This window comes from Triticum dicoccoides, chromosome 6A (genome assembly GCF_002162155.2).
Source record: "Triticum dicoccoides isolate Atlit2015 ecotype Zavitan chromosome 6A, WEW_v2.0, whole genome shotgun sequence".
Lineage (NCBI taxonomy): Eukaryota > Viridiplantae > Streptophyta > Magnoliopsida > Poales > Poaceae > Triticum > Triticum dicoccoides.
In genome coordinates, this window is record NC_041390.1 from 429,959,793 (window position 1) to 429,978,576 (window position 18,784).

Consider the following 18,784-nt stretch of genomic DNA (forward strand, 5'->3'; position numbering starts at 1 on the left):
TACGCACACGCAAGATCATAGTGATGCATAGCAACGAGGGGAGAGTGTGATCTATGTACCCTTGTAGACCGACAGCGGAAGCGTTATATCAACACGGTTGATGTAGTTGTACGTCTTCATGGCCCGATCGATCAAGCACCGAAACTACGGCACCTCCGAGTTCTAGCACACGTTCAGCTCGATGACGATCCCCGGACTCCGATCCAGCAAAGTGTCGGGGAAGAGTTTCGTCAGCACGACGGCGTGGTGACGATCTTGATGTTCTACCGTCGCAGGGCTTCGCCTAAGCACCGCTACAATATTATCGAGGAGTATGGTGGAGGGGGGCACCGCACACGGCTAAGAGAACGATCACGAAGATCAACTTGTGTGTCTATGGGGTGCCCCCTGCCCCCGTATATAAAGGAGTGGAGGAGGTGAGGGCCGGCCCTCTCTATGGCGTGCCCTAGGGGAGTCCTACTCCCACTGGGAGTAGGATTCCCCCTTTCCTAGTCCAACTAGGAGTCCTTCCATGTAGTGGGAGTAGGAGACAAGGAAGGGGAAGAGGGAAGAGAAGGAAGGAGGGGGCGCCACCCCTCCCCCTAGTACAATTCGGACTAGTCAATGGGGGGGCGCGCGGCCTGCCTCTCCCTCTCCCCTAAAGCCCAATAAGGCCCATATACTTCTTCCCCCGTATTCCCATAACTCCCCGGTACTCCGAAAACTACCCGAACCACTCGGAACCTTTTCGATGTCCGAATATAGTTGTCCAATATATCGATCTTTACGTCTCGACCATTTCGAGACTCCTCGTCATGTCCCCGATCTCATCCGGGACTCCGAACTCCTTCGGTACATCAAAACTCATAAACTCATAATATAACTGTCATCGAAACCTTAAGCGTGCGGACCCTACGGGTTCGAGAACAATGTAGACATGACCGAGACATGTCTCCGGTCAATAACCAATAGAGGAACCTGGATGCTCATATTGGCTCCTACATATTCTATGAAGATCTTTATCGGTCAGACCGCATAACAACATACGTTGTTCCCTTTGTCATCGGTATGTCACTTTCCCGAGATTCGATCGTCGGTATCTCAATACCTAGTTCAATCTCGTTACCGGAAAGTCTCTTTACTCGTTCTGTAATACATCATCTCGCAACTAACTCATTAGTTGCAATGCTTGTAAGGCTTATGTGATGTGCATTACCGAGAGGGCCCAGAGATACCTCTCCGACAATCGGAGTGACAAATCCTAATCTCGAAATACGCCAACCCAACATGTACCTTTGGAGACACCTGTAGAGCTCCTTTATAATCACCCAGTTACGTTGTGACATTTGGTAGCACACAAAGTGTTCCTCCGGTAAACGGGAGTTGCATAATCTCATAGTCATAGGAACATGTACAAGTCATGAAGAAAGCAATAGCAACATACTAAACGATCGAGTGCTAAGCTAACGGAATGGGTCAAGTCAATCACATCATTCTCCTAATGATGTGATCTTGTTAATCAAATAACAAATCTTTGTCTATCAACATGATGGTTAGAAAACATAACCATCTTTGATTAACGAGCTAGTCAAGTACATGCATACTAGTGACACTCTGTTTGTCTATGTATTCACACATGTATTATGTTTCCGATTAATACAATTCTAGCATGAATAATAAACATTTATCATGAAATAAGGAAATAAATAATAACTTTATTATTGCCTCTAGGGCATATTTCCTTCAGTCTCCCACTTGCACTAGAGTCAATAATCTAGTTCACATTGCCATGTGATTTAACACCAATAGTTCACATCATTATGTGACCAACACTCAAAGGGTTTACTAGAGTCAATAATCTAGTTCACATCGCTATGTGATTAACACCCAAAGAGTACTAAGGTGTGATCATGTTTTGCCTGTGAGAGAAGTTTAGTCAACGGTTCTGCCATATTCAGATCCGTATGTATTTTGCAAATTTCTATGTCAACAATGCTCTGCACGGACCTACACTAGCTAATTGCTCCCACTTTCAATATGTATCCAGATTGAGACTTAGAATCATCTGGGTCAGTGTCAAAATTTGCATCGACGTAACCCTTTACGACGAACCTTTTGTCACCTCCATAATCGAGAAACATATCCTTATTCCACTAAGGATAATTTTGACCGTTGTCCAGTGATCTACTCCTAGATCACTATTGTACTCCCTTGCCAACATCAGTGTAGGGTATACAATAGATCTGGTACACAGCATGGCATACTTTATAGAACCTATGGCTGAGGCATAGGGAATGACTTTCATTCTCTTTCTATCTTCTGCCGTGGTCGGGTTTTGAGTCTTACTCAATTTCACACCTTGTAACACAGGCAAGAACTCTTTCTTTGACTGTTCCATTTTGAACTACTTCAAAATCTTGTCAAGGTATGTACTCATTGAAAAAACTTATCAAGCGTCTTGATCTATCTCTATAGATCTTGATGTTCAATATGTAAGCAGCTTCACCGAGGTTTTCTTTGAAAAAATCCTTTCAAACACTCCTTTATGCTTTGCAGGATAATTCTACATTATTTCCGATCAACAATATATCATTCACATATACTTATCAGGAATGCTGTAGTGCTCCCACTCACTTTCTTGTAAATACAGGCTTCACCGCAAGTCTGTATAAAACTATATGCTTTGATAAACTTATCAAAGCGTATATTCCAACTCCGAGATGCTTGCACCAGTCCATAGATGGATCGCTGGAGCTTGCATATTTAGTTAACACCTTTAGGATCGACAATACCTTCTAGTTGCATCGTATACAACTCTTCTTTAATAAATCCATTAAGGAATGCAGTTTTGTTTATCCATTTGCCAGATTTCATAAAATGCGGCAATTGCTAACATGATTCGGACAGACTTAAGCATAGATACGAGTGAGAAACTCTCATCGTAGTCAACACCTTGAACTTGTCGAAAACCTTTTGCGACAATTCTAGCTTTGTAGATAGTAACACTACTATCAGTGTCCGTCTTCCTCTTGAAGATCCATTTATTTTTTATGGCTTGCCGATCAACGGGCAAATCCATCAAAGTCCATACTTTGTTCTCATACATGGATCATATCTCAGATTTCATGGCCTCAAACCATTTCGCGGAATCTGGGCTCATCATCGCTTCCTCATAGTTCGCAAGTTCGTCATGGTCTAGTAACATGACTTCCAGAACAGGATTACCGTACCACTCTGGTGCGGATCTCACTCTGATTTACCTACGAGATTCAGTAGTAACTTGATCTGAAGTTACATGATCATCATCATTAGCTTCCTCACTAATTGGTGTAGTAGTCACAAGAACAGATTTCTGTGATGAACTACTTTCCAATAAGGGAGAAGGTACAATTACCTTATCAAGTTTTGTACTTTCCTCCCACTCACTTCTTTCGAGAGAAACTCCTTCTCTGGAAAGGATCCATTCTCAGCAACGAATATCTTGCCTTCGGATCTGTGATAGAAGGTGTACCCAACATTTTCTTTTGGGTATCCTATGAACACGCACTTATCCGATTTGGGTTTGAGCTTATTAGGATGAAACTTTTTCATATAAGCATCGCAACCCCAAACTTTAAGAAACGACAACTTTGGTTTCTTGCCAAACCACAGTTCATACGGTGCCGTTGGATTTAGATGGTGCCCTTTTTAACGTGAATGCAGCTGTCTCTAATGCATAACCCCAAAACTATAGTGGTAAATTGGTAAGAAACATCATAGATTGCACTATATCCAATAAAGTACGGTTATGACGTTCGGACACACCATTATGCTGTGGTGTTCCAGGTGGCATGAATTTGTGAAACTATTCCACATTGTTTTAATTGAAGACCAAACTCGTAACTCAAATATTTGTCTCCGCGATCAGATCATGGAAACCTTATCTTCTTGTCATGATGATTTTCCACTTCACTATGAAATTCTTTGAACTGTTCAAATGTTTCAGACTTATGTTTCATCAAGTAGATATACCCATATCTATTTAAATCATCTGTGAAGGTCAGAAAATAACGATACCCGCCGCGAGCCTCAACACTCATCAGATCGCATACATCAGTATGTTTTATTTCCAATAAGTCAGTTGCTCGCTCCATCCGGAGAACGGCGTTTTAGTCATCTTGCCCATGAGGCATGGTTCCAAAGCATCAAGTGATTCCAAAAACCCATCAGCATGGAGTTTCTTCATGCGCTTTACACCAATATGACCTAAACGGCAGTGCCACAAATAAGTTGCACTATCATTATTAACTTTGCATCTTTTGGTTTCAATATTATGAATATGTGTATCACTACGATCAAGATCCAATGAACCATTTTCATTGGGTGTGTAACCATATAAGGTTGTATTCATGTAAACAGAACAACAATTTATTCTCTTACTTAAATGAATAACCGTATTGCAATAAACACGATCAAATCATATTTATGCTCAACGCAAACACCAAATAACACTTATTTAGGTTCAACACTAATCCCAAAAGTATAGGGAGTGTGCGATGATGATCATATCAATCTTGGAACTACTTCAAACACACATCGTCACCTTACCCTTAACTAGTCTCTGTTCATTCTGCAACTCCCGATTCAAGTTACTAATCTTAGCAACTGAACTAGTACCAAATACTGAGGGGTTGCTATGAACACTAGTAAAGTACACATCAATAACATGTATATCAAATATACCTTTGTGTACTTTGCCATCCTTTCTTATCCGCCAAATACTTGGGTAGTTCCGCTTCCAGTGACCAGTCCCTTTGCAGTAGAAGCACTTAGTCTCAGGCTTAGGACCAGACTTGGGCTTCTTCACTTGAGCGGCAACTTGCTTGCTGTTCTTCTTGAAGTTTCCCTTTTTTCCTTTGCCCTTTTCTTGAAACTAGTGGTCTCGTCAACCATCAACACTTGATTTTTTTCTTGATTTCTACCTTCATCAATTTCAGCATTACGAAGAGCTTGGGAATCGTTTCTATTATCCCTTGCATATCATAGTTCATCACAAAGTTCTACTAACTTGGTGATGGTGACTAGAGAATTCTGTCAATCACTATTTTATCTGGAAGATTAACTCCCACTTGATTCAAGCGATTGTAGTACCCAGACAATCTGAGCACATGCTCACTAGTTGAGCGATTCTCCTCCATCTTTTAGCTATAGAACTTGTTGGAGACTTCATATCTCTCAACTCGGGTATTTGCTTGAAATATTAACTTCAACTCCTGGAACATCTCATATGGTCCATGACGTTCAAAATGTCTTTGAAGTCCCAATTCTAAGCCGTTAAGCATGGTGCACTAAACTATCAAGTAGTCATCATATTGAGCTAGCCAAACGTTCATAACGTCTGCATCTGCTCCTGCAATAGGTCTGTCACCTAGCGGTGCATCAAGGACATAATTCTTCTGTGCAGCAATGAGGATAAACCTCAGATCACGGATCCAATCCGCATCATTGCTACTAATATCTTTCAACACAATTTTCTCTAGGAACATATCAAAATAAACATATGAAAGCAACAACGTGAGCTATTGATCTACAATATAATTTGCAAAATACTACCAGGACTAAGTTCATAATAAATTTAAGTTCAATTAATCATATTACTTAAGAACTCCCACTTAGATAGACATCCCTCTAATCATTTAAGTGATCACGTGATCCAAATCAACTAAACCATGTCCGATCATCACGTGAGATGGAGTAGTTTTCAATGGTGAACATCACTATGTTGATCATATCTACTATATGATCATGCTCGACCTTTCGGTCTCCAGTGTTCCGAGGCCATATCTGTATATGCTAGGCTCGTCGAGTTTAACCTGAGTATTCTGCATGTGCAAAACTGGCTTGCACCCGTTGTAGATGGACGTAGAGCTTATCACACCCGATCATCACGTGGTGTCTGGGCATGACGAACTTTGGCAATGGTGCATACTCAGGGAGAACACTTTTATCTTGAAATTTAGTGAGAGATCATCTTATAATGCTACCGTCAATCAAAGCAAGATAAGATGCATAAAAGATAAACATCACATGCAATCAATATAAGTGATATGATATGGCCATCATCATCTTGTGCTTGTGATCTCCATCTCCGAAGCATCGTCATGATCACCATCGTCACCGGCGCGACACCTTGATCTCCATCGTAGCATCGTTGTTGTCTCGCCAATCTTATGCTTCTACGACTATCGCTACCGCTTAGTGATAAAGTAAAGCATTACAGGGCGATTGCATTGCATACAATAAAGCGACAACCATATGGCTCCTGCTAGTTGCCGATAACTCGGTTACAAAACATGATCATCTCATACAATAAAAATTAGCATCATGTCTTGACCATATCACATCACAACACGTCCTGCAAAAACAAGTTAGACGTCCTCTACTTTGTTTGTTGCAAGTTTTACGTGGCTGCTACGGGCTTAAGCAAGAACCAATCTTACCTACGCATCAAAACCACAACGATAGTTTGTCAAGTTGGTGTTGTTTTCACCTTCGCAAGGACCAGGCGTAGCCACACTCGGTTCAACTAAAGTTGGAGAAACTGACACCCGCCAGCCACATGTGTGCAAAGCACGTCGGTAGAACCAATTTCGCGTAAGCGTACGCGTAATGTCGGTCCGGGCCGCTTCATCCAACAATACCGCTGAACCAAAGTATGACATGCTGGTAAGCAGTATGACTTATATCGCCCACAACTCACTTATGTCCTACTCGTGCATATAACATGAACACATAAAACCTAGGCTCGGATGCCACTATTGGGGAACGTAGTAATTTCAAAAAAAATCCTACGCACATGCAAGATCATGGTGATGCATAGCAACGAGGGGAGAGTGTGATCTACGTACCCTTGTAGACCGACAGCGGAAGCGTTATATCAACGTGGTTGATGTAGTCGTACGTCTTCACGGCCCGACCGATCAAGCACCGAAACTACGGCACCTCCGAGTTCTAGCACACGTTCAGCTCGATGACGATCCCCGAACTCCGATCCAGCAAAGTGTCGGGGAAGAGTTCCGTCAGCACGACGACGTGGTGACGATCTTGATGTTCTACCGTCGCAGGGCTTCGCCTAAGCACCGCTACAATATTATCGAGGAGTATGGTGGAGGGGGGCACCGCACACGGCTAAGAGAACGATCATGAAGATCAACTTGTGTGTCTATGGGGTGCCCCTGCCCCCGTATATAAAGGAGTGGAGGAGGGGAGGGCCGGTCCTCTCTATGGCGCGCCCTAGGGGAGTCCTACTCCCACCGGGAGTAGGATTCCCCCTTTCCTAGTCCAACTAGGAGTCCTTCCATGTAGTGGGAGTAGGAGACAAGGAAGGGGAAGAGGGAAGAGAAGGAAGCAGGGGGCGCCGCCCCTCCCCCTAGTCCAATTCGGACTAGTCAATGGGGGGGCGCGCGGCCTGCCTCTCCCTCTCCCCTAAAGCCCAATAAGGCCCATATACTTCTTCCCCTGTATTCCCAAAACTCCCCGGTACTCCAAAAAATACCCGAACCACTCGGAACCTTTACAATGTCCGAATATAGTCGTCCAATATATCGATCTTTACGCCTCGACCATTTCGAGACTCCTCGTCATGTCCCCGATCTCATCCGGGACTCCGAACTCCTTCGGTACATCAAAACTCATAAACTCATAATATAACTGTCATCGAAACCTTAAGCGTGCGGACCCTACGGGTTCGAGAACAATGTAGACATGACCGAGACACGTCTCCGGTCAATAACCAATAGAGGAACCTGGATGCTCATATTGGCTCCTACATATTCTACGAAGATCTTTATCGGTCAGACCGCATAACAACATACGTTGTTCCCTTTGTCATCGGTATGTTACTTGCCCGAGATTCGATCGTCGGTATCTCAATACCTAGTTCAATCTCGTTACCGGCAAGTCTCTTTACTCGTTCTGTAATACATCATCTCGCAACTAACTCATTAGTTGCAATACTTGCAAGGCTTATGTGATATGCATTACCGAGAGGGCCCAGAGATACCTCTCCGACAATCGGAGTGACAAATCCTAATCTCGAAATACGCCAACCCAACATGTACCTTTGGAGACACCTGTAGAGCTCCTTTATAATCACCCAGTTACGTTGTGACGTTTGGTAGCACACAAAGTGTTCCTCCGGTAAACGGGAGTTGCATAATCTCATAGTCATAGGAACATGTACAAGTCATGAAGAAAGCAATAGCAACATACTAAACGATCGAGTGCTAAGCTAACGGAATGGGTCAAGTCAATCACATCATTCTCCTAATGATGTGATCCTGTTAATCAAATAACAACTCTTTGTCTATGGTTAGGAAACATAACCATCTTTGATTAACGAGCTAGTCAAGTAGAGGCATACTAGTGACACTCTGTTTGTCTATGTATTCACACATGTATTATGTTTCCGGTTAATACAATTCTAGCATGAATAATAAACATTTATCATGAAATAAGGAAATAAATAATAACTTTATTATTGCCTCTAGGGCATATTTCCTTCAGTTTCATCTCTTCCCAAGTGTCAATGTGGTCACGGACTAGCAGCAGTTGATTTTCTTGTAGTTGGTTCCACCAAGTGAGTGTGTAACCAGAAAACTCAACACAAGCAAGGTTTACTCTCTTCGGATCAGCAAGGTTATGGATACGAAAAATCTGATCACACTGCTCTTCCCAATAAAAATATGCATCGTGGTCTTCCTTTCCTATGAACTTGGGGATGTGCAACTTGATTATTGCTATGTCATCTCGACCAACTCAGACACGATGTTCTGCACGACGCCCATCTTCAGCAGCACGACGCTATGGGACACCATCATAATCATCAAAATCATCTCCATGACCACGAGCAACACGCTCATGAGGGTCATAGTAGTGCCCACAAGGACCATGGCCTCACCCTCGAAGTTGCCCTCCTCACTGCCCTCCATGAGCAGCAGCCACACGTCCACCATACTTGTTGTTATCATCCTCCAAGGCACCGTCGACAGCAGCATGCACGGAATTCTCATCCCCAACTTCCTAAAGTGGGTCAATAGGGTGTTGTCGGTGTCGAACCCTATCGCCACCTGCTGGAGGTCACTCATGAAACATCCTTCCAAGTTCTCGAACCATGTTTCGTAATTCCTGAAAATCAGCATGTGTGACTGGGGCATCTTCTTCCCCATGGTTTTCTCCATGAACACTCGATCTAGATCCTGCCATGTTAGTAAGGCCAAAAGTGGAATAGGGTAATTCTGTGGAATCACACAACCTCACCTCTTACTCATCAAAGTTCTTATGAGTTCACATCAGATTGTGCTTCTCCCGGATGTGTTAAAGCGATTAGAAGACAGGAATAAAAGAATTAGCTTAGGTTTTTGGTGGAGCTCGTTGAGGTAAACAAAAAGGGGCTTGTGCTGAAATCAAGTTGATGCAAACCAAGAAAATATGGGAATAGATCTGTTGCACCTTTGCATCAAGATTGAAAAACACACAACACACAAGCTTCTGAAATTTTTCTACCAAGCTGAAACTTTTGGATCTTACACAACACTTTCTTTTTCTCTCTTGACTTTTTTCCACTCTTTTTTTCTCTTTGATTTTTCGTCAATTTTTTTCTCTCTTTTTCCAAAGCACAACAACCAAATCTGAAAGCAATTACGAAGATGAACATGGTGCAGATCTAAAAGATGAAGAACATGCAAGGTATGCAACAACAAGATCTCAGCACCAACAAGGTTTGGATTTATTTTTGGTGGGGCTTTGGACTTCTAGGATAGAAAATGTAGCATGAAAACACTCGATCTAAAGGGATTATAGCAAGATAAACTTGGATAACAGATCCTACCGTGTCAACGAAGGCTCTGATACTAGATGATAGGTGGGAACCCGCTGAATGAGTTCACGCCCGAGGGTGGCTCGATCCCCACATTGTAGGATCAAATCGGAAGGGATAACTAGCTGCAAGCAGCCGAGATAACTAGCTTTATACCTGCCAAGGTTGGATGCAACCCGTACGTTGGGGATGGCTGGCTGAAACTCAAGAACTCCAACCCGTTGTCCGGACAATCATAGAACCACAAACCGGGACTAATTCACACAAAACGGCCGGAACCGTAGAGCACAAACTAGGGGGAACCAAAGGCTCCTTCTCACGAATCCGAATGAACTCACAAGAGTAAAGGTAGCAAGATCTCTCGGATCTCTCTAGCAGTCTTGCTGCATAAGCTTATAGCTAAATGGTTTGACAAAAGGTTCCTAAGAGGATGGGGAAGACGGGATCTTATAGTAGGGACAACCTCCCCTTAGTTAGGTGTGAAAATGGTTTCAAAAGTAAACAGGTTTGCATGGCTTTCTTGGGGGAATAAGCAGTCAGCTTTGAGAGTTGTTGGAGAGCTCCTCGAAAATTCGCGAAGCCTTGACAACCTGGACACCTTCCACGAGAATGACTACAGCTTTTGACTCACAACTCCAAATGAGGTGAGGTTTTTTGCATTGGAAAGATAATTTGATGTAGCTTATGTTGGTGTAACCCTATGGCCCCGTATTTTCACCACATGAGTGTGGCACAACGAAACATCTGAGCTAAAAATTGATAGCATCGGCTTCACTTGAAACTTGTTTTCTCCAAACCGGTTGCTTCAAGAGCTCATAGCTTGTTGGATTTCTTCCATGTGATACCTAAATTCAACCAACAACAATGTGGATGAAAGCATAGTTGTGTCATCAAGGTTACAAGGTAAACTTAAGTTATCGTTCACCTGGTCACTTATTAGTTTGGCGCGGCTTCTTGTGATTGGACCTATAATTGTTGGAGATTTGTCGATGGTTGTGGTGTCCTCATCAGCCCCCCCCCCTTCCTTGTATGCATGCGGGGGTAGGGGGAAGGCAGGAGGAGGTGGCACACCCCCCCCCCCTTCCTTCCTCCTAGGTGGAGGGAAGGAAAGAGGGGCTAGCCCTCCCCCTTTCTATCCCTAGGGCCGGCGGCCAAGGGAAGGGGTGCGCCAGCCCCTTGTAGGCTGGTGTGTTCCCCCTCTTGGCCCATAAGGCCCATTAACCTCCCGGGGCTTCTCGGAACCCCTTCCGATGATCTGATGACTATCCGATACACTTTGAAACATTTCCGGTGACCAAATATCATCGTCCTATATATACATATCAATCTTTTACCTCTGGACCATTTCGGAGCTCATCGTCATGTCTGTGATCTCATTTGGGAATCCGAACAACATTCGGTCACCAAATCACATAACTCGTATAATACTATATCGTCAACGAACGTTAAGCATGCGGACCCTACAGGTTCGAGAATGATGTAGACATGACCGAGACGCCTCTCTGGTCAATAACCAATAGCGGAACCTGGATGCCCATATTGGTTCCTAAATATTTTACGAAGATCTTTATCGGTCGAACCTTATGACAACACGTAATTCTCTTTGTCTGTCGGTATGTTACTTGCCCGAGATTCGATCGTCGGTATCTTCATACCTAGTTCAATCTCGTTACCGGCAAGTCTCTTTACTCGTTCCGTAATACATCATCTTGTAACTAACTCCTTAGTCACTTTTCTTTCAAGCTTCTTGTGATGTGTTTTACCGAGAGGACCCAGAGATACCTCTCTGAAACACAGAGTGACAAATCTCAATCTCGATCCATGCCAACTCAACAGATACATTCGAAGATACATGTAGAGCATCTTTATGATCACTCAGTTATGTTGTGATGTTTGATAGCACACAAGGCATTCCTCAGGTGTCTGGAAGTTGCATGATCTCATGGTCGAAGGAATATGTATTTGACATTAAGAAATCAGTAGCAACAAAATGAACGATCATATGTTAAGCTAACGGATGGGTCTTGTCCATCACATCATTCTCCTAATGATGTGATCCCGCTATCAAGTGACAACACATGTCCATGATTAGGAAATCTTAACCATCTTTGATCAACGAGCTAGTCTAGTAGAGGCTCACTAGGGACACGGTATTTGTTTATGTATACACACATGTATTTAAGTTTCCGATCAATACAATTCTAGCATGAATAATAAACTTTTATCATGAATAAGGAAATATAATAATAACAACTTTATTATTGCCTCTAGGGCATATTTTCATCAATGTGTTTTATAAGAAAAAATAAAGACACAACAAGAAATAAAATAAAGACCCCATAAATATGGGATGTGCACCATAAAGAAATAAAGATGGGGTGTTATGGCAAGAAGTAAATAGTGTTGATTATAATTAAAGAGTCTGTGGTATTTTTCTTCCGTTGCAATGTATGATCCCTTTTGCTAGTAAATAAATAAAGGGCAAATGTTTCTACCCGTACATCGTTGAACGTTATTTTCTATCATGGTCGCACGTTGTTTTCTATTAGGCTTGCAAGACCCGTTATTTCTATTGGGCCTGTAGACGCACGGGCCCTTTTGCTAGCAAAAAAATAAAAGGCAAATGTTTCTACATGTACGTCGTTGCACGTTATTTCCTATCGTGCTTGCAAGTTATTTTATATTGGGCTTGCAAGGCCCGTTATTTCTATTGGGCCTGTAGACGTATGGATCTTTTGCTAGTAAATAAATAAAGGGCAAATGTTTCTAACCGTACGTGGTTGCACATTATTTCCTATCATGGTTGCAAGTTATTTTCTATTGGGCTTGCAAGGCCTGTTATTTCTATTGGGCATGTAGACGCACGGGCTCTTGACTTTGCATGGTTATTGATACATGACTTTAACTGTTAATATATACGGATCCTCAAAAAAAAAAACTGTTAATATATACCAGAGTACATGGATTAACACATGCATAAATGACATCATCATCGTATTTGTCTTGCAAAACAATTTTATTTTATAAGTCTTTACACTAATTTTACAGACATAGACATACAATAAGTGAAAATCGTAGTCAAAGTCACGCAACAAAGACCAGAAAAAATGAACCGCACCTTATATTTTGGGAAATAGTACTGTAGCAACATACTACTGAATTTACTGAGAAGCATGTATCAGTGAGTAGGTCAAAAAAATAAAAATCCACGGCAATTTCAACTGAATTAACAAACTGTCGTGATGCCAAACTAAACATGCAATTCCAACTTTAAATCTTACTCCTACTCATCATAACTGAAATTCTCTCCCCTCCAACCAGCAAACGAGACAGCCGTGAAGCAAAGCATTATTTCCTTCCGTACGAACCCTAAATACCGGCACGCACCGGCCGTGCAACCCCCCTCCTTTGACGAACACAAAAAGGCTTCTCCAACCTGTGTCGATCACACGCTGCTTGGGTCGTTGCTGGGCACATGATCCAAGCCGGTCGAGCGTACTGCGTACGTCCCCCGAGGCACCACCTACCTACCCATCCCCCAACCACCTCGCATCTACGCACTTGCCACCCGGGCGCCAAGCTGCCCGGACGGCCTGTATAAAGCGCGCGCGCGTAGCCTGGCCGCCCGTGCATCTATATTCTCTCCAAGTCTCAAGCGTACGTAAGTCGCGAGCAGATGGGCGCCGCTCTCGTTCCTCTCCTCGTCTACGTAGTGCTCGTGGTGGTGGCGGCGGCGCGTGCCCCGGCGGCGTCCGCGGCGCCGCGGGCCTTCTTCGTCTTCGGCGACTCCCTCGTCGACAACGGCAACAACAACTACCTCCTCACCACCGCGCGCGCCGACGCGCCGCCCTACGGCATCGACTTCCCGTCGCACCGCGCCACGGGCCGCTTCTCCAACGGCCTCAACATCCCCGACATCATCAGTAATGCAGTACATTCCATGCCTCCATTCGCCATGCATGCATCTCAATTTCAGATAGGAGAATGCTGCTATGTTGAGCTCGAACTCGAGCACACAATGTCAGGCACTGACGCGGTGACGCCGTCGTTTCAGGTGAGCACCTCGGGGCGGAGCCTGCGCTGCCGTACCTGAGCCCGGAGCTCCGAGGGGCGAAGCTGCTCGTGGGCGCCAACTTCGCGTCGGCCGGCGTCGGGATCCTCAACGACACGGGAGTGCAGTTTGTACGTGCTCCATTTCCCTGACATATTAACATGCATTGACGGCTTATGTATAATGCATGCATGATTGGTCGAGCAGGTGAACATAATTAGGATGGGGGATCAGCTGCGTTACTTCGGGGAGTACCAGCGCAAGCTGAGGGCCTTCGCCGGCGAGGAGCAGGCGGCGAGGCTCGTCAACGGCGCGCTCGTGCTCATCACGCTGGGAGGCAACGACTTCGTCAACAACTACTACCTGGTGCCCATGTCCATGAGGTCTCGCCAGTACGCTCTCCCGGACTACGTAAGCTTCATCATCTCCGAGTACAGGAAAATCCTCGCGGTAAGTCTTCCGGTGAATTTACAGTTGATGTTCCTCCCAAATTTGTGCACAGTGCGCTAGGTAATTAGGATTTTTTTTGCGAGTAGGTAATTAGTAATTAGAACGTACTAGTACGTTCAACTGTTTGTTGCTTAACTGCAAACTGACATGGCCATAAGAAGTAAGGGCATGTGGCACGAAGAAGAGAGTGACAGATCTGGTATTTTTATCGTATATTCAAGTTGTTGCTCTAGCTGCAGCCTGACATGGCCGATTCGTGCATGCACGCTGCAATAGAATTATGACCGAATTGAAGCAAGAAGGAAGATCTCCACATAAATGGATGCCAGATTTGCGACTACAGTTCCAACGATCGAGTACTGCTCATGAATTAAGTTTGAGCACATGAAAAAACATAGACCAGCCAGCAGCACTTGATGACCTACCAATCAAATCAACTGGTGCAGCATGAATCCACACACATTTTGCCCAAGCTGTAAAGACAAGTGTAAATGGAGCCAGCAAAGGGTACCGTAGGTGCAGGGTAAAGACAACCCACTACAACAAAAATGCCATGTAGAGGCGCTAAATGTAGGTGTTAAAGACGCACTAAATTATCTCTAGCAGATTTTAGAGTCGCTCATTAAAGCGTCCTACGAGCGTCTCCTCACGCACCGTCTCAAAGACCATTGAGACGCGGAGGTAGCGTGTCTACATGGAAATGAGACGGTTTAAGAGCGTCCTTATAGAGCGTGTCAACATGGATATGAGACGTTTTAAGACGTCCTAACAAAGCGTGTCAACATAGATACGAGACATTTTGAGAGCATCTTTATACCCCTAGGGACGCTTTGGTAAATTCATGCTAGATGCAACTGCATATATTCTCTTCCTATTGTATAAAGTGTTTTTTAATCAATTGCACTTAATAGAATTACTTGCTCATATGAAATAATTCGACTCTCTTTTACATATCATAAAATATTCAAAACTTGTATGGCATGGCACGAGATAATAACATTGTATTACTCAGAGTAGTAGTAGTTTACAAACTCAATTGTACACATCTCCTATTAACAATTACATGCGCAAACTAGGTGAAACATATCTATATGATTTTTAGTTTCTACATGTTGATAATGGAACAATGGCTCCTTGTTTTCTCTGCTTCTCTAGCTTATCCTTGTGGCAACTGCCTTCAAATCCCGCACATAGAAGATTTTCTGCGAAGAAAGCCCAATGAGATATAAATAAATTTATTCAAACTTCTATCAGTAAGTTTTTGTTTGCTGAACATACAGCTATAAGAACAGAGAAGAACGGTATTACATATACCACATCGAGTAAACATGCACTGCAGAAGTTCAATCTTGCCATGTAGATTTCATGTGCCCATATGAAGTATAGATACATACTGTAAAAAGAAGAAAAATCATTATGTCATCGATAGATTGGCTAAGGTGAGAATGCTTCAAGTGTATTTCTTAGAAAAAATAACAACTAACTAAGTATTCACCATACAAAGTGTATATATGTAAAGAAATAGCAGCAGTTTAACATACATGGACTGAATTCTAATGGTTGTTGACACTAATAGTCTCTAAGCCTTAATACTAGCTCTACTTATTAAGGGAACGGGTTACCATAAAAATACTGAATTCTCATGGTAGTTCATATTAATAATCTTCAGTCTAACACAATATCTACATAATTATAAGCGAGAATGATACCATTTAGCTGCTCTAGACATAGTGCAACACATGTTACCCAGATGTTTTACATTATCAGATATGATTAAATCTTACCAAACATGATAATATATCCATCCACGGTGCTCTTTATCTGACAACTTGAGAAAAGTTTCTACAGGTGAGAAACTGCATGTGTGAGTTGATCTCTCTGTTTAGAGTAGAAGCCATGTTAATTCTAAGAAATGTTAGAACGTGGGCGCAAAGCTCTTAATTTTAGTTATGGGAGTGGAGGGGGTGAAGGTGATTTGACAGTTGATACACAACTATTATTAACTACATGAAAAAGAAAAATGTGTTAAGAACACTGACCATCCTATTCAATCAGGATATTATCAGAGGCTTTTTATCAAGCACCTGCATATGTGAGTGCCAATAATTTGGGAGTAAACAACGAAAAAAGCTATATGTAAATTGAAGTAGTAGTTTAAATTGAAGTGGAAGTCTACATGTTTAATTAGTAAACAGACGAGAGTTCAGAAAAAAAAAACCCGGCAAAGCAGTGTTGTCCTATCTTAATAGGATAATCTAATGTACAATGTCAAGTTTCTCCTCCACAACTAAGTACGCATCAAGGGAGCGGCTCCAATTTTTTATTTGGAATGAATTGATAGAAAAACTAAAACAAAAAAGTAGATCGACTCACATATAAATGAATTTGCCCCCTTGCTGCTGGTCGACAGTGTCAAGCACGAGGTCAGCCTACCTGATGGAAACGAGCTTCACATGGCGAGGACGCTTGTTGGATTTTTTTGGTCGCAAGACATCGGGTTCTTAGAGATAGAGGATGCCGGGCGAGCAAATGGAGGGCCGGGTAGGAGTCGTCACCGGGGCATACAATTTCCCCCCGAAGATTATATAAACTAATTAAGTCTCTGATAGCATTGTTGCCGTGGGCGAACAAATAAAACAGCTACATACAGAAAGGTGGATCTGAATCAAAGTCTGAAGAGAAGGACAGCGAACATACAAATAAACGAGCGCCTAACTGATCAATACCTTTCGTCCTCCTCGTCGATCTTGTTCCTCTTCTACCTTCCTGTCGGGTCGTATCTCGCTACGATCTCACTAGGAGGAGATGGCGATGTCCAGTTCCGTTGCCCACTCCGCCACCCGCCATCTTCCCTTTCAGCCGGAGTGCATCGTGTGCCGGAGCGCAGGTCGAGGCCGCCGGAGTGGGGCTGGGCCACCGCCTGGAGGCCGGGGTCCCCGAGCCTACTGTTGGCGGCCGACGGGCGAGGGGGTGGACCTGCTACAGCGAGTCTGGGGTGAGGAGGAGCAGGATCTTGGCAGAGAGCGGCGGTGTGGCATGGCGGCGCTAGTTTTAGAGGCCAGAGATCGCACCCTTTTTCCATGGTAGTTACTTTCTTGGGCCATCTCGCACGATGGGGGATTAGGGTGGTGGTGGTGGGCTTGTGGCGCAAGATATTTTCAACCACCAGAATCCTTTTTTTCTATGGGAACCAAGGACGATGTCCTTTGCGCCTCAGAAATCGTCCCTATGCATCAAGTGATTTTAAATAATGAGACGTTGATAAAAGCGTCGACACAAAAACGTCCCTACATACCTATTTTGTTGTAGTGACCGTATACACATGGCGACTTGGCGACCGACGGAAGTTGCAGCATTCACTCCTGGCGCGCTGCAGCACGTACGGTGCATGTGCAGTGCAGTGCAGCAGCTTCTCGAATTCACTCGCCCTCCATTCCGAATGAGACCGATGAACTGACACCGCGTGTGCGTGCAGAGGCTGTACGAGCTGGGGGCGCGGCGCGTGATCGTGACGGGGACAGGGCCGCTGGGGTGCGTGCCGGCGGAGCTGGCGCAGCACAGCAGCAACGGCGAGTGCGCGGCGGAGCTGAACCGCGCCGTGGACCTCTTCAACCCGCAGCTGGTGGACATGGTGCGCGGCCTCAACCGCGACGCCGGCGCCGACGTCTTCGTCTCCGCCAACGCCTACCGCGCCAACTTCGACTACCTCACCAACCCGCAGAGCTACGGTAAACACGTGCTTGCCTGCCGCCGCCCAGAGCGACATCCCGCAGAACGCCGCCGTGTGATCGTTGATACTGATTGGTTCTTGTGGTTGCCTTCGTGCGTGCGTGCAGGGTTCACGAACGTGAAGGTGGCGTGCTGTGGGCAGGGGCCGTACAACGGGATCGGTCTGTGCACGGCGGCGTCCAACGTGTGCGCCAACCGGGAGGTGTTCGCCTTCTGGGACGCCTTCCACCCCACAGAGCGGGCCAACCGGATCATCGTCGGCCAGTTCATGCATGGGTCCACCGACTACATGCACCCCATGAACCTCAGCACCATACTCGCCATGGACCAGCTGCAGGCGGGTTCTCTTTAGCTAATTACCACTGCTATGTATTATTAATCCTCCTGATCGATCGATGTCACGTGTACTTGGCTAGAAGTAGTTTGCTCCTAGGGCAGGGTGTGTGCATGTGCGTTTACAGGAGCCAGTGTATTTGTGTATGTGCTGTGTTTAAAAAAGATAGCTGGCCAAGTAAGAGCATAATGTTTCAGTGCCTTTTTGTACTGCGTACAAATGACACGGATATGATGCAACAGTCAAAATAATGCATTCAGTGCTATTTTTCTGTTCTGCGTGCAAGTTTCTGTCCAAAAGAAAAGGTCATGAGTGAACATTCTATCTCGATGGTCACGACGTGAAGGATACTTGTTACTGAATTAAGTTTATACCTGATTCCTTT

At 44.3% G+C, this 18,784-nt stretch overlaps 1 protein-coding gene and 1 long non-coding RNA gene across 4 annotated transcripts; one reads left to right on the forward strand and one right to left on the reverse strand.

Moving 5' to 3' along the window:
- Positions 1-13,478: 13,478 nt before the first annotated feature.
- On the forward strand, positions 13,479-18,674 carry LOC119317127 (GDSL esterase/lipase At5g33370-like). Its single transcript, XM_037591529.1, has 5 exons — positions 13,479-13,758; positions 13,890-14,017; positions 14,094-14,336; positions 17,812-18,064; positions 18,173-18,674. The coding sequence occupies exons 1-5, from the start codon at positions 13,512-13,514 to the stop codon at positions 18,415-18,417; spliced, it is 1,116 nt and encodes a 371-aa protein (XP_037447426.1). The 5' UTR covers positions 13,479-13,511; the 3' UTR covers positions 18,418-18,674.
- Positions 15,318-17,782, reverse strand: LOC119317128. Of its 3 annotated transcripts, none has more exons than XR_005153528.1 (5): positions 17,063-17,782; positions 16,770-16,976; positions 16,121-16,214; positions 15,651-15,729; positions 15,318-15,538 (listed from the first exon to the last, which is right to left on the reverse strand). It is a non-coding gene; the product is annotated as an uncharacterized LOC119317128 (long non-coding RNA). The 3 variants fall into 3 exon arrangements; XR_005153527.1 differs by having other exon boundaries at positions 16,121-16,178; positions 16,710-16,976; positions 17,063-17,597; XR_005153526.1 differs by having other exon boundaries at positions 16,710-16,976; positions 17,063-17,594.
- Positions 18,675-18,784: the final 110 nt, after the last annotated feature.